The sequence below is a fragment of the Aythya marila genome, assembly GCF_965140915.1.
Source record: "Aythya marila genome assembly, chromosome: 2".
Taxonomy (NCBI): domain Eukaryota; kingdom Metazoa; phylum Chordata; class Aves; order Anseriformes; family Anatidae; genus Aythya; species Aythya marila.
The window spans coordinates 62735891-62752293 of NC_139043.1; the positions used below are offsets into that span (position 1 = coordinate 62735891).

General features: G+C 36.2%; 1 protein-coding gene across 3 annotated transcripts in view; it reads left to right on the forward strand.

Moving 5' to 3' along the window:
- Nucleotides 1-16403, forward strand: part of SEPTIN7 (septin 7) — a 75811-nt gene that overhangs the window by 51846 nt on the left and 7562 nt on the right. For all 3 annotated transcript variants that reach the window (XM_082753914.1, XM_082753913.1, XM_082753915.1), the window contains 7 exons: nucleotides 4691-4791; nucleotides 5392-5526; nucleotides 7551-7668; nucleotides 9508-9600; nucleotides 10851-10947; nucleotides 12512-12563; nucleotides 13192-13317. In XM_082753914.1, the coding sequence (XP_082610040.1) occupies nucleotides 4691-4791; nucleotides 5392-5526; nucleotides 7551-7668; nucleotides 9508-9600; nucleotides 10851-10947; nucleotides 12512-12563; nucleotides 13192-13317 (722 nt within the window). The remainder of the gene's footprint in view (nucleotides 1-4690; nucleotides 4792-5391; nucleotides 5527-7550; nucleotides 7669-9507; nucleotides 9601-10850; nucleotides 10948-12511; nucleotides 12564-13191; nucleotides 13318-16403) is intronic.

Here is a 16403-nt window from a genome sequence, read left to right on the forward strand (position 1 = left end):
GTGGTGTACTTACAGAGCTGTCACGAGGGGATTAGGAAGCCTATGTTGAGCTAGTAGGTAGTCAAAGCTCTAAAGAGAAGCTGTAAAATTAATTTTTTTTTTTTAAACTGGAATTGGATAACACTGCTCCAGTGGTATGACCCACTGACCTTCGTGTTTTGTGGGCTTTCTGATTTTGTTTGGAGCATGGGATTTTTTTCTTCAATCTCAGAACATTGGATTACTTCGTTATCAGAGGGCCAGGGAAAAGTTAGTTATGCTCATACTTGAAAAGGTTAAATAAAACTGCTTGTCAGTTAGGCCAACATCAGGCTTGAGTACTAATAAAAAAACGTATTTGCAGAATATTGATTTTTTTTGTTATTACTTTATTTTTTATTTGGAGGAAAGTTTTTGAACATCCAGAGTTTGATGATATATTTACGTTTCTCTAAGCTTTGGCCATGTCTGTTAAGCTATTTGGTTGGTTTTAATATAAGATAACAGTGACTGACAAAATGGGCTTGCTAGCTTGTTAGTAGGGGTAGTAGAGTATTATTTGAATTAGGCTGAGTTTAGGTATATGGTTCAAAGAAATGTTAAGTGGTGTGGAAAAGATGCAAATAGTTTATTTCTAGTATGATACACTTATTAAGGAAAGGAGATGAAGCCTGGTGAATGCTGGAAAACTTAGGAGAAGGATGAGTTTTATTGGTAGAAGGGCTTCTTGTGATTTTGCTATTGTTGATTACACATTGTTAGCTGAAGCTAAATCAATTCAAGTTCACTTACAGGCATAGTTTTAAATAACTTCAGGATGAGTTGGATTCCTGTCATTAGAAGATATTACTTTGTTATTTTTTTTTAATTGGGAAAAATAGTAAAAATTTACATACAAGCTAAAACAAAAAATTGCAAGACAGGTTTCAAATTAACTCAGCCCATCCCTGATTAATGGTGGATCACTGTAAGGAAAACTAACTGAACGCTCTGTCTGTGGAGTTTCTGGAATCCGAGTTAAGTACTTTCATCTGCTTGGTTGCAAAATTAGATAATCTAATCATCCTGACATGTTGCATTCTTCAGAGATGAAACTGTCTTATTTCAGTTTTGAAGTGAGGATAAAATAGTCTGCCACTACAGCGTTGGAATCACGTACAAGACAGCCACAATTGCCAGCACACAGCTTCCAATCAAATGTGAAACCAAAGAGTTAGCAGCAGAAGGTGCTCTTTGGATCCATGGGATCTGTGCTCTTTGCCACTGCAAACCTTTCTGAATTGAAAAATGCTAAGGGTTTTATAGCATAGAGGTGAAACAGACAAAAGAAAATTTAGGGTACCAAAACATCCTAAAATCTTGGTCGTAATAATTTCCTGTTCTTACATGGTGGGAACCATTTACTGATTAGGCATCGTGTAAGAGACTCTCTCAGATAATTGCAAACTGTATTTTGGGCAATGTTTGAAAGCAGCAGCGTGTCGTTTTGTGAGGCAGATTCTTTGTATTCCTTTCATGGAAAACAGCTAATAGTAAATGACTTGATGTCAGATGGATGCAGTCTTGTTTAACCCACTGAAGTTCCTCGAGCTGTGACGTGTGTGGCATCACAAGACTTGGTGCAGTGCTGGAGGACAGAGCAGTGTGACCCAGCTAGCCAGAGTGCATGGGAAAATGGCCGCTCAGAGTAGATTTTCATTAAAAAGTTTTAAATTCCAAGGCTTGAACTAATGTTTTCCATGAATCCCTTGGGAAAACTTGTAAAACCAGATGATAGGATGCAGTTGGATGCTTAACTATGAATGACACTCGTTTACAGAGATTTTCTGGGTCTTTGCCAGATGTTGCTGCTTGCTGTGTCTTTGACCATGTATGGGCACGTCCATCCAGGTTACGAAAGAAAGACATGGAGGCTCTATGGCAGGGTCTTCACCTGCTGTCTCTCACCAGCCATGTCTGCTGCTTACAGTGTGTGGTGGATATGGTCTGTCTGTCTCCCATGCTTTCATGGCACACTTACCTAGATGCACTGAGTTTCTTGTTCTGTAGGTATTTGAAAGCTCTGCAAGATACCTGCATGAATTGATGAAACGTAAGAATTTAAATCCCCCCCACCTAGAAAGGTATTAGTGCTGCCTACAGGTACTCAGTTACTGCAGGCCACTTGTCAGAAGGTGACTTCAGGAATTTAGCCACACTTACAAGCATACAGGGTCAGGAAAAACATGTGGTGTGGCATTTCTACAGAGCTCCTGACCTTCCTTTTTCATTGTTGTAAACACACATTCAAAATTGTACTTGATTAATTGTTTTTTCTGAATAAGCATTCCGCTATGAGAGCATAATAATTTAATGATTTTTGCTGGGAATTTGTGTGCCAGAGAATAAAGTCGATACCTTGTAGCACTTGGCAATACTACAGTTCTTAACCTTATCATCTGCAATATTTTGAAAGTGTTACAGGTTTCTTATGCTTACAGAGAGCTCCGTTATGTGAGGGCTCTGTGGTTACTGCATGCAAGATAGCAAAAAGAATTAAAGGAATCAGAAGTTAATCTCCTGCGTGCTAAAGCTTGTGAGTAGTAAACTCTTGGCTGAGTTGACTGTGTGCCTGGGGATTACTGCCTTGAGTTCTGGCATCAATTGTGTACAATAAAATTTCTCTGTAGCGCTCTCGAGGGAAAAAAAGATCTATTCACAACAATTAAAACTTGAGTTTTTCAAATGCTGCATATGCATTCCCAGGCTCTCACTGCTTTGGACTGGATGCTTCTGGAAGGATAGAAATTGTGCAGTTATAGAAGGGGTAACTTGGTGGTGTCTTAGGCTGCTGGGTGTTGTGTGTTTCGGTTTTGTTGTTTGTTCTTTAATCTTGTCTTAAACCTTCCCAACTTTGTGGTTAGGCACGCCTGAGCAGGAGATGGAATTAAGTGACCTCCAAGTCCACTCCAATTTACCTTCTCCTGTGACTGACTACCCAGGTAGCCCAGAGTTGGGCGTCCTTGTTTTGTGAAGATGCATTAATGATTTTTTCTTTTTTGCCTTTTTGTTTGGTGAGGAACCAGCTCATAATTACCGCAGGCTGCAGACAGCCATGGTATTGCTGTATTTGTTTGTCAAGACCTAGCAGCAAAATGGATAGGTCTGGCTTGGATAGGATCCTTGCTGAAAAGTAGGGGAAAATAATGTTCTGCAAATTCAGAGATTAAATACAGAGCCCCAGCTTCTTTGGAGTTATTTATTGCTGTTTTCTGTGCTTCTGAACATGCTCTTAATTACAGTCAGTGTTTTACTTGTGCAAGAGGTATTTAGTTGGACTTTATGCAGAGTGCTAATTTATCTTGTAGTTTGGAGTTGCATCACATAACCAGTGACTGCAAAGAGTTTGCAACAAGTTTCAGGTATGGTTGTGAGCCAATCCATTTCAGCTGTGCAAATGGGTATGTGCAAGCACTTAAGTAGCATTGAGGAGATCTCTCAAATCTTGAGCTGGTCAAGAGGCCATCCAAATGGGATTTATTATCCAAGTTTCTACTCTCTGAAAGTTCATTACTGCATCTTCTCTAAGGGTTCACCTAGTTACTTTTAACTTAATTTTCTCTCCCCAGGTAATGATCAGGAGGCTTAAGAAGTATGTTAAGCAACACTGTGGCGTAAACATCTGCAAACTTATTTGCAGCCATTTGCTGTTAGGAATAAATGTCTGGCATAATTAATTTCTTGATTTTGTGTCAAGAAAGCAGCTTCACTAATAATTAATAGAAATTGTCTTAATATCAGAAAAAGCATGATTAAATGTGTGAGCAGTTCAAAAGAGCCAAACTGCTAATGTGATTTTCTTTTTTTCACTGCTGTGGGTCAGATTGGCTGATACAACAGTGCTTATAGCTCTCTTTTCACCGAATGCTGCTTTATCAGTGAGATGCACCTGATGCTGGCATTGGCGATAATTCTTGAGATATGAAGTGTTAGCCATCCATTTGCCGTGTGGCTTGAGCTTTCTGTTTCACGACCTGCTTCCTGCAAGAGGACGGAACTGTGCTGCAGATGGGTGGTCACAACTCAGGCAGGCACTCCCACACCCAAAACTTGCATCATGTCTTGCGCTGCAGCAGTTGTCTTGTTGAGTCAGGCTTCCATCCGAGCCCTGAGCTAACAGAAAACCATTACAGTCACGTGAGCTGTGTCACAGCAGATTGCAGCGAGATTGCATTACCTTCCCATCTCCCTGCCTCTATAGCAGGAAACCCTCACTTTCTAGGATTCCTTTCCCAAGCATTGCACTAAAAGCAGACAAACAAATATGTTATATCTTTTTAATAACCTGGACTAGAGTATAGCTACGTTTCTAGCCTAGTTGGGTTGTTTGGGAAGGGGGGATTAGTGCTCTTTCTCTCTCTCTCTCAATTTTGTACTGGCATCGGTATTGTTGTTTAGAGTTTTTCATCTTTTGAACAGGAGTTAAACTATTGGGACATTTTATATGCTTAAATGGGTTCTATTACTGAGTTTAAAAAAAAAGTTGTGATTTAAATTTAAAATGTATGAATCAACAAATATCAAAATAATTTGGATTTTATAAGCAAAGCAAGTTGCTCTGAAGCAGAAAGGTCAGCAATTCTTTGTCAGACTTCTTATTCATTGAATCCTTTTCCTAGTGTTTAAAATCAATGGCTAAATTGCTAGGCATTTAATCTCATTCATTTTACAGGTTGAGCAGTCAAAAGTTTTAATCAAAGAAGGTGGTGTTCAGTTACTACTTACAATAGTTGACACACCAGGATTTGGAGATGCTGTGGATAATAGTAATTGGTAAGACATTCTTTGTGTTTTCCCACAAAATTCTGTATCTCTTTTGTATGTGTGAGACAATGCGTTCTGACTTTTTTCAAAATGTACACTTTGATCTTCAGTTAAAATGTTCATGGCTTTAAACTTGTCTGCAGTTTGCTATTAACTGAAAACTTAGACTACTGTAGTTTCTATTACCATTATGACTTGATTGAAACACAATCAGCTTGTCTCTAATTATCTTTAAAGTGAATGGAACCTTTAGATCTGTATCAACACTTCCAATATGCTAAACCTAGTTGAATGCTCTCACAAGATTTGACCAGAAAGTATATTCCTTTGGTGTATTCCTATACTCTCTTTAAGGATTTTCTTTAATGCTATTACAGTGATGGTAATTGTGTTTGAAAGGGTTTTTCAATGAGCTAGTAGATTGTATCTGTACAGCTGTGTAATTTGATTGTGTGTTGAGGAGCTGGTTGCTTACAATATACTGTGTTGAATTCTTTTAATTAAAAAAAAAAGTCATAGGGAAATAGCGTACACTTAATTCTTAGCAAAGTCAGACTTTTTTACATAAGTGATGTAACTTACAGGTTTTTATTCATGTAACCTCTGCAGCTGGCAGCCTGTTATTGACTACATCGACAGTAAATTCGAGGACTACCTGAACGCAGAATCTCGAGTGAACAGACGTCAGATGCCAGATAATAGAGTGCAGTGCTGTTTGTACTTCATTGCTCCTTCAGGACATGGGTTAGTATTAGTGTATTTTGTTTCCTTTCTGTCTATATCCCAAACACCCAAATTTGGCATTCTTATGTATGGAAAGTTCCAGATATGGCTTATTAATGACCTGCAGACCATGTTTAATTTCAAAGACAAACTTACTTTGACTTGTCAAACATCAGCAAGCGTGCCAGGTAATAAGTTAGAACACGAGAAAATATGATGGTGCATTAATAACATACCAAGAAAAAAATAGAACAATTAAAAAACACATAAGTATTCAAAAGTGCCAGGATTGCTTCTGATATGTATGTCTTTGCCCAAACACATTTAAATTTCAACTGTAGAAGCTGGTTCGCATCTCAGGCACAGGATTTTTCTTCCCTTCTGAGGTTAATGATAAATCAAAGATTGAAAGCTACTTGCATCCTTTTAAGAATGTTTTATTCACCTGGAGTGTAATCCTTTGACTAGTGACAGTTGCAATATTCATGTTCTGGATTTTTTTTCCCCAGTTATTATGCAATCCTTCACCCCTTCCTATTTTTAACTTGATCAGACTTCTATCTAGTGGTGGAGAGAGGGAACTGCATTTCCAGGGTGTATTAGATGCAGGCCAGCTAGATCTGAAATTTGTTGCTTAGCATTTTATTGTATTACAAGTGATTACATTTCTCAGAGACTCCTTAAGTTGTACCTTCAAAACCAGGAGAAGGAGAAGATAAGTAGCCTATTCTGTTGAATAGATGGAAAGTAGTAAAATCTGTGAAGGAAGTAATGAAGAAATCCTGAGGAATATTCCTCTGGTAGTAAAAAAAAAAGCCTGTTATTACATTCAGCTTCTCTAGTTAGCATCTGAATGGTTCCAGTAACCATTTTGAACTACACAGAGTTCTAAACTTTGGAAAGAAAATGCTATTTTTCTAATGTAGACTTGTCTTCACTAAACTTCTTTTGATTAACATGCATGTTAATCAAGCAAGTGCTGTAGTTGGGAACTATCCTTCTCCTTTGGCAGCTGACCATCAGCCAGAAGTTGATTTAGGTGGCTTTTTGAAATGAGAGGGAAAGCATACAAGGGTGAATGGATAGCCACACCAGTGCTCTTAAACTAGAAATACATTAATGTTAGCTATTTAAAGGAATCATGCTGCGACTTTCAGTGGCAAGTAGAAGCTGTTAAACTGGAGATAAATACGTTTTCTGTGATGTTTTGTTTATTCTTTTATGTATGTATGTATATGGTTTCAAGGAGAAGCTAATTTGAGTACCAAATCAATCTGTTCCTAATCCTAATTTATTTAATATGAGAAATAATCTTGTTAAATCCTTTAAGTGAATCCTTTAAGCCTGACTGAACTTGTTATAATTCTAAAGCATTAATGCATCAAAACCTATGGCTTTACTTTAGCAAACAAGAACTATTGACCATTTTGACCCATATCTGGTGTTCTGATGTACCTGTGTGGTGGGTGTTTATTTTTTTTAAGTCATTGCCATCCTCTTTCATAATGTTCTTTTGTTAAACATAGTACTTCAGAGATGAGATACTTCTGCTTTGTTTGTATGCAGGCCACAGTTTTAACTGTCTTTAGCAATACATATAAAAAAGAATCTTACAGCTCACTCTCAGGAAAGGACATGTAAATAAACATAATTTTCAGAAAGTAGAGCTGGATATGTGAACATGGTATGATTCACAACTATAAACTCCTACCAAGTCAGGTTTTAAATAGGACTATTTTCCAGCTAATGACACGAGCTTTGCAACCTTGGTAGAAGAATTTTTATCACTTGCTTAAATGAATGTAATTTCAGCTAGCAGAATTCTCTTGACTGCTTAGTAACATTAACGTACAATTTACTTTCCTAGCATTATACTATGCTAGGGAATTCCTATAGCAGTTGCTGGTAGTCTTTTCTGAATTTCATTCTACCATCTATCACTTATAAATCAGTGCCTTAAGAACAGTTGTCAGGACAAATCCTGAATCATTTGTATGTTCTTGTTCAAAGCCTTGCAATTTATATTAATTAATGCTGTCTTTCAGACTTAAGCCTTTGGATATAGAGTTTATGAAGCGCCTGCATGAAAAAGTGAACATAATTCCACTCATTGCCAAAGCAGACACACTTACACCTGAGGAATGCCAACAGTTTAAAAAACAGGTGAGTTGAAAGATGAATATTTACGACGTGGACTAATTTAGTAAGCCGGTCCCTATGGAAATGGTGAGATTTAACTTCTTGTATGCAAAATTTAAACCCTGAAGCAGTGACTTGAGACAGCAAAGCTAAGTAATTTATATCTCTAGATTTAATTATATTTCTTGGTGAAATCTTGTTTCTCTCCTCAGGGAAAGATGTTTTAAGTGTAGCATGATTCTTGGCGGGTGAAGTATTTCACTACTGAGATAAAAATCAGTAAGGTGGGAAGGGAACTTTCAAGATTTAGGTGCCTAACAGAAGTTGTTTAAAATAAAGAAAAGAGAACAATAAAACATCCAAACCAACTAACCAAAACCAAACAAAGAATCCCCAAAACACACAAACACACACAAAAACAGTATTTAACAGTATTTACACTGTTACTGACTTTATTAGCACTTCAACATGAAAGTGAATGCCATGTAAAGATACATTAAATATTAGCTTTGAAACAGTATGTCTGTGTTAAGCTTTGGGCTGTTGCGATGTATTTTAAAGATGGTAAGATAATTGCAACATTGACACAAATGAAATTTTCTTTGTGTTTTTACAATAAATTTAGTAGTAATGCTTCCCAAGTGGATTGTTTTATTTCAGCTATGCAAGGAGGAGGATAAGGAGAACACAGAACAGGATAAAATGAGACATGAAGTTGATTTTGTTGAACTGAGTCCCATCCTAGTTTTAAAAAAACACAGGTTCTGAAAAAAAAAAAAAAAAAAAAAAAAAAAAAAGAGTTAAGAAATGCTGTGCAAAAAGCTCTTGATTTAAGACTTAAAATGCAATGACATTTTCTGCCTTGGAGAAGTGTAGGCAAGATGCTGTAGACCTGAAGTCCATTTTGTTAGCTTTTCAAGTGGTTTTTCTTTGGATGTAACCCTGTGTGGAAGGGGTAAAAAAAAATGTAGAATGCAGAATATTTCTTAGTACATACATAGCTTTATCAATGAGTTGATGTTAAATGTGGCAGACTTTCCAAAATGAAACTTTGAAAAGAAGTCCTTGCCTGAATTGGAAGCATATATTTCTTGTAAGATTGCAAACTCATGAACCAGAAATATTCCCAAAGGCTCTGCAATGTAGCTGTCAGCTAAATGGCTTAATACTTTTCCATTCCAAAATTCTGGAAAACTAATCAGCTTGTTTCTAAAAATATGCTTCGGACAAATCAGGCACCAAAACAGTAAAGCCTCATTTTTGATCAGGCTGTCAGTTATTCTTACATTTTCATTAGTGCCTGCAAATATTTTTCAGCGCAACTTGCCACTGGAATCAGTCCATCAGTCACAAGCTCTATCTAAAATAGATGATCTTGCTTCAAGCAATAGGTGCTCAGGCAAGCTGGAAACAGAAAAGAATAGGTGTGACAGCAGTAGCTGTTGTGGGAATTAAAAGGGCTGAAGTATGCCAGCAGTTATCTACTCAGTGTTTTTTTTATAAGGTATTCAGTTGCTAGACTAGTCTGAGAATTTAAGTTTGATCGTATTAGTTTTTGCCATTTGCGTAAATCTCCCTGTTGGCCCAGACGTAGAAAACTGCTGGTTGATTCTTGTACCTTGCATTGATGGACAGTGTTCCATTAGCTATGAGGTCTTTGGCTCTAATCCGCATTCTCCTGCCACAGGAGTGATGGTCCTGCTAATAATCCCTTGGAGTAGCCAGATGATGTTAAATGTGTACAAGTTCTATGATGTAAGTTAATCACCTTAGTATGCAAAGAGGGGGAATCAGATTTCATAGTCTTATAATAATTTATTTCTTGCTGCATTCGTCAAGCAAATAACATGTTCTTGTTTTTAGATAATGAAAGAAATCCAAGAACACAAAATTAAAATATATGAATTTCCAGAAACAGATGATGAAGAAGAAAGTAAGATTGTTAAAAAGATAAAGGTAAATATATCTTTAACTGCTTCTCTTTTGCTTTGACTGGGGGGGGGGGAGGGAAAGGGGAGGAGAGCGAAAAGCTTTGTTGATAGTGAAGAACCCACCAAAATGTAGAGGATAAAAAGATGAGAGGTTGTTCTAAGATGCACTGTTTCTTATTTGAGAGAATGAAGTTCTTCTCAGATTTGCTTCAGTCCTTTAATGGGTGAAATTTAGAACGAGAACATGAGATCACATTCTCATTAATAAACTTTTGAAAGATTACAGATCACTTGCTTTCTTTTTATTTAATCCCTGTTTGACTTCTACCTGCCTGCCACACTTCATTTGACTGTGAGCTTGGTAGGAGGCAAGGATCCTCTTTCAGGAAGGTGTGCAGTGGCATGAATTGCATGCATTGTACTCAATAGAAGTTATGTCTAACCAATTGATATACCAAAACCTTAATTTAGACGAATGACTAAAGGAAATCTGAATGACTGTTGGGCTGTCAGGCTGTTGCATGACTTCTTTGTTTGCTTGTGTTTTTTGGTTTGTTCTTTCATGTTGAAGTCCATCTTGTGGATGGACTTATCTTTTTTGCTCAGTAACTTTAACAGCCTATAAAAGCTTTTACATCTTTTGTTACTGTGGGAATCGCGTAGGATAGATAAAACACAAATGGCACAAATGAATGCTATTCTGGGACTAAGATGTGCTAGCCTAAAGGAGAAGAGGAAGAATAAAAGTAAGGATGGAAGTCCAAAATATTTGGCTTTGTATGCTATTCCTTTCAGCTATTTGAAGCAGCTCTTGACTACTTTGCTTGTTACACTGAAAAGACTTTTGCTTCAGCTGAAAACAAGAACCTGAATTAGTATTTTTGGCAAATGTTTGAAAATTGGATGCAAGATCCAGTCAAAATAACAACCCTTGTAGCCAGTGGGGATACAAATTGATAAATAATTACTGTGCAAGTTAATTAAATAGAAAATGGTTTTGCCTGTGCAGTTTACCAGGTAACAGTAGTGTCTGCTTCTTACCCAGTTTTACAGTATGTGACAGTGTATAGGGAATTTCAGAAAGGTGTGTGTGTAGAATGTGTGTAATAAAAACAAGTCAGAGGTCAGTGAATGCAACTATTCTGGCAGTTTGGGCAAGCTGCACTACAGTGTTACAGCACCCAACTGCTCTCAGTCAAGTTTATACATGATATGCTTTTGGTATATTTTTGCATTAGAGAAGATTGAGTTTTAAAGCAATACTTTATGTTGTAGGATCGTTTACCTCTTGCTGTGGTAGGTAGTAATACGATCATTGAAGTCAATGGCAAGAGAGTTAGAGGAAGGCAGTACCCGTGGGGAGTTGCAGAAGGTAAGGCTTTTTCGTTATTTGTGGCCATTTGAAATGTATTAGGATGTTAGTATTTATTTGAAATGTTTTTAAAATGCTTGGTATAATGTGCACTGGAAATCCATTGAATGTACTATTTTTTATTATTCTGACAGGAACAAGGTAAAGGTTCAGCAACGTGTAATTTTGCAAGCAGATTCCTGTTGAAGCTTCACTGAGGAATTATAAAAACCCGTAGTAACTTATTACAGTTCCTACATAAGATGAGACTTAAATTCCAAGTGTTTACTAGCATTCTTATTTTAATTTCTTACATATAAACTGTGTTCATTTCTTGAACTCTTTTTTTTTTTTCAGGGTATTCACATTATAAATGTTAATTTGATCAGCTTGACTAGCATAAATTCAGTTTAAAGTTTCTGTAAGAATTTAAATACCAAATTCCTATACCTATCAAATACCCAAAATATATTAGCCTTAATTGTTGGGGCTTAGCAACAGGAAGGTAGCTTGTATTGAATTGAATAGTTTTCATAGTTCCTTTTTTTCCCTTTGTTTAGACCTTTCTAACAGTAGAAGATAAGCTTTAAAGATAACGATGTTCTTCTGACAACCATTGCTTGTGCTTTCACATCTATTTACCTATTTGAAACAGCACATGAAAAATAAAGCTCGCACCATGCCATATAAAGAAAAGAATTGTTATAAACTTGCATTGTTTTTCCATTATGATTACACGTTTTTTCCTTGTAGAGTGCATGTATTGAAGAAAGAGAAGATTTTTCTCACTATTTCTGCCTTTCAAGGGCAATGACTATAAATTCAATATGGGTCAAAATAGCAAAGAATCCAAGCACAGTATGGACCAATACTTTAAAATGCTGCAGCATTTCTCTTTAAAGTACATGTCTGGCAGGAAATGAGGTTTGGCACAAAGCAAAAACCAGCTGCACCAGAGATGATCAAGCTTTATTTTAAGGCTCTTGCGTTAGTATTTTGAAATGTACAAAATGGTACTGCTCTTCTTTATTTTAAAACAAACTTGAGAAATATTTCACACTCGGGTTGTAGACAAGTGCATCAAATTGAATATACAGACTTCCTTTGTCTAGTTGAACAACAAAAGATGCATTAAAATTGAACTGAAGACTTATATCTCCTTTGGTGGGGCTGGAGGGAGAAATAGACTTCATGAAGTCTGTCTTCTAAAGGCTTTGGGCATAACTGGATCTAGACTGAGGTCTTCAGTTAATGTCTGACCTTCAATAATACAGCTGTGCTGACAGGGCCTCCAAGGGATCATGAAGTTAGTTAAACTGGCAAAACTGTTTCTGCTGAGGTGGTTTATTCTGCTATACTGATTCAGGGTGCAATTTTCTAGTATGGCTTAAGGGAACATACCTTGGCTGGTAAGATGTACTGATAAAGTCGTATCACTAATTCTCTTCTACTGTAAACACGCATCCTGTGTGAGTGAAAAAAGTCTGGGCGTAACCTGTTGAATGAGCATATGAAGTGGATGATGTCTTTGAGTAAAGCATATATTTTGGTTGGAGTCTCAAGAAAAAATTATAATTTTCCACAGTTGAAAATGGGGAACACTGTGACTTCACAATTCTGAGGAACATGTTGATAAGGTAAGCGACTAATGGGTAACATGGAGTTTTCTAGTATGTCTAACAGGCTGGAAAGTTTTATGTTGGAGGAAAAAAAGATCTAAACTTGTGAGTTCATACTAATCCAGTGTTTTTAGTTGTAAACAAAATTTGTACTCTTTGAAACCAATTTGTTTAACCATATATCTAGCTAGGGGTGCCAGTGAAATTTTTTTATCGGATACCACTCTTCTTTTTGATTTGTTCTTTTTTTTTTAAAAAAAAAAGGTGATAAACGATAAGAACCCAAGTTGTCTGTTAGTGCTGACGTGTACTTAGTTGCAGGCATCTTTTTAAATTTTCAGTGTCAGTATTTTCTAAAGCAACCTTCATTGTGTTAAGCGCTGAGAGGTTTTTCTTCCTATATTCACAGCAGTTCAGTAAGTTCATCTGCTCTAACAATTGCTAGTTCAGTGCAAAATAATCAGCTATTTCTGTGACTTAGCTGTCTTGACAACTCTTATTTAAATGGAAGAATGACAACATTGTGGGGAATGGGGCTTTAATGTCAGAATATAGTTTAAGTCAATCTGCACAAGGCACAGAGACTAATTTTGCACGTAGTATTTTGTATTTGTGCACTAAGCTGATAAATTACACTTATTGACAGAACTCATATGCAGGACCTGAAGGATGTCACTAACAATGTACATTATGAGAACTATAGGAGCAGAAAACTGGCAGCTGTTACCTACAATGGTGTTGACAACAACAAAAACAAAGGGCAGCTAACAAAGTAAGTTTTTGTTGAGATTGTATTGCTCTTTAATCCTTCCGCTATTTTTTTAGTTGGTTTCATGGTGGGAATTACTTATTTCACTTTCTATTCTTCAGTCATTTGCCTCTTTGCTGCATTCTGGTCTGTGAACACTATACTTCTGGCTTACTCATGTTTTGTTCTGTTTCATTAAGGTTTACACTAGTCTTAAGTGAATAGGTTAAAAAATGGGGTTTAGTTGGATTCAGTTTTGAAGAGAAACCATACGTTCACTGTTTCTGAGTTGTATTTCATTAGTAGATACTGGAAAATTTTTGTGCAGTAGTGTTTCTATTTTGGTATATATACTCTTTTGGCATTATTTGTTTTTGTATGAATACTCAATAGTCAGCATCAGGGATGTTTTTGAGAGAAAAATAGATTAATGTTTATTTAGAAACTTTGGCAATCCAGACGCACTGTCATTATTGAATGGCTGCCATGGCTTCTTCTAAGGTTGTTTATCATGATAGTGGAATTATTGCAACATCTTCATCCATTGTGAGAGGAAAGTTGCAATGCAGGGGTTTTGCTTTTATTTTTGTTGCGGTTTTTGCTCTTTAATGCTAGTAAGTCATCTTGACGGCAAGCTGTTTGCCAACATGGTAAAATTATTTGAAGATTTAAAAGCAAGCTTTATTGAATTCTTCATATACAATACTATTTGAGAATACCATGTTTTTTTCATTTAATACATGCATTTTCCCAGTTCTATATTTATCAACAATAATCGGTTATTAAATTATTATGAATTAGTGATGTAGTGAGGTCAAGTCTCAGACAGAAGTAGTCCTCAAATATGTTTATAGCACAGTGGTTACTTCTCACTCATATTTATTGCCATCACATTATCCCTGATTTACATGTCAAGGCTCCTGAGTACATATAGCAAGTATGTTAGAACTTTTTCTCAAGCTGCACTTCATCCTCATGACAGTACAGTATTATGGCTGAGAGGGGAGGAGTTTTAAAAACAGAAATTACTAAATGAGATAGTCACCATGGAGAACAAATAGCACAGCTAGGAGAACAACAGGGAAGAAAGCCCTCTTGAGCGTTTGGGTGGAAGATCTTTAGCCTAATTCTTTGTTCAATGACAGTGGATTAAAGAAAATGCAGAATAGAGGATTACTCATTGCCTCCAGCATCTATCTAACTTGCTATTGTTATACTTTTTTAGTGTATTGTTCACTTTATTTTTTACTGTGCTATTTGCTATCACTGTACTGAAAAGTGAAACTTTTTATTGCTCTTTTGTGTATCATAGGAATTTGTTTTGATTTTTAATGCAGTGTTTAGTAGCAGTTTATCTCTGTTTCTGAATCTCAGTGGATTTTCTTCAGATTTAGAAGAACCTTGGTTTTTGTGATAACATTTACTATTTCTTGTGTTTTGTGCCTGTTTGTATTTATGTTAGTCTGTACCTACAGACTTAGTCTATTAGTTATATCCAAGGTACTGTTTGTTGTTTTTCTTCTTTAAAAAAGTGATTTTTTTGATTCCTATACTACAAACAAAATAAGATGCATTTCTGTATATATACCTGTACCAGAAGGACTTCAAAAACTATGTTTGTATTCTTCCTCTTTCAATCTTTTCAATCTTGTCAATCAGTTGCTAATTTCTGAAACTTTTTTCCACTAGGATTTGTGCTCCAAATGTTTGGAATTACTTTGCTTTCAGAATCATGCTTAGTTTTTTGTCATCTGAGGTCACTGTGCTGTTCCACCTGAATATTTATAGCACTTTTAGTGCCTTTTGGAACTCATTTTCTTGCTAAGAAATCTGATGCACAGAATGTTGCAGCACTGAATCTCTGATGTGAATTAATAAAGGTGGCACTCTGAGCTGTCAGTTTTTTTTCTCAAGAAATAAGTTATCAGTTTGATTCAGCCATCTGAAAGGTGGCAAAATCTATTGCAAACATACGAAATTTTGAATCTTTTGCAGTTTTTCTTCAAACTCAGGATGACTTAAAAAATTATAAATCATGAATGCACATGCTGGTTATGAAGAAGCTGATGCTATTCTTGTCTTGCTACTTTTTCCATATGTTGAATTATCAGCATTTTTTTTAAGCCAAAAAGCATGTTAAAGCTTAGTGTGCTTTCATGGTTTTGAATTTAGTATAGGTGAAGCAGCATAGAGAAAATTTTCCTAATAACCATGCATGTCTTCCTAGAAATCAATTGAAAGGGGGAAGAATGAATGCTAACGCTTTATCTGTGCATCCCCTGAGGAATCTTATATTTGGCTGCTTCCTTTTTTGAAAGAAATGTCTGTGTCTCAAAATGGAGCAATATCTGACTTGTCCTCTGGAAATCTGATTCTTTAATGGGAGATGGGTCCAGTGTCTCTGTCTGAGAATAGAGACATGCTCTGATGCTGTCTGGTGGTGTTACAAGCATCCTGTTAAACACAGATAAAACCTCTGGCTCTGGAAACTCCTAACCTGCTGTTTCTTTTGTAAACTGGAAGGGTATATATAGGCAGAGATTGTACAAGCTGTGGTTATTGCACTTCTCCAAAAGATATTGGAGACCAGATCTTTTTACCTTCAATGCAGCTATATTTTTCTGATCTTAGCGGATCTTTATTTTTCAGGCAACTGTTGACTTATTTCTTTGAACAAAAGTGCAAATGTGAAAATCAGTATGAGTCCACGTTATAAGATTTAATAATACTGTGCAGATGAACTGAAGCAATTTGTTCTGTCTAGATGATAATTTTCTTTGATTTTTCCCTCCTTTGCTTTGGTAAAACTGTAATTGACTTTTCTACAAGTAACACACTGACCTAAGAGCCATCCAAAGCATGCACCATGATTACGTAGTGTTTTTGTGTTTTATGTTTAGTGTCTGATTTCTTCAAATTGTCAAGATCATTTCATCTCTTAAATAATATATAAATAATCATCAAGGGTAATCTTCAGGTATAGCAATAACTTGTCTCTTCACACTGTGCAGTAACTATAATTTTACATGTGCACTATGTGGCGTATGCTAAAATTTGCATTTGCTCTGAAATATAAAATTCTTAAATTGCTATACAAAGTTGATATTTTC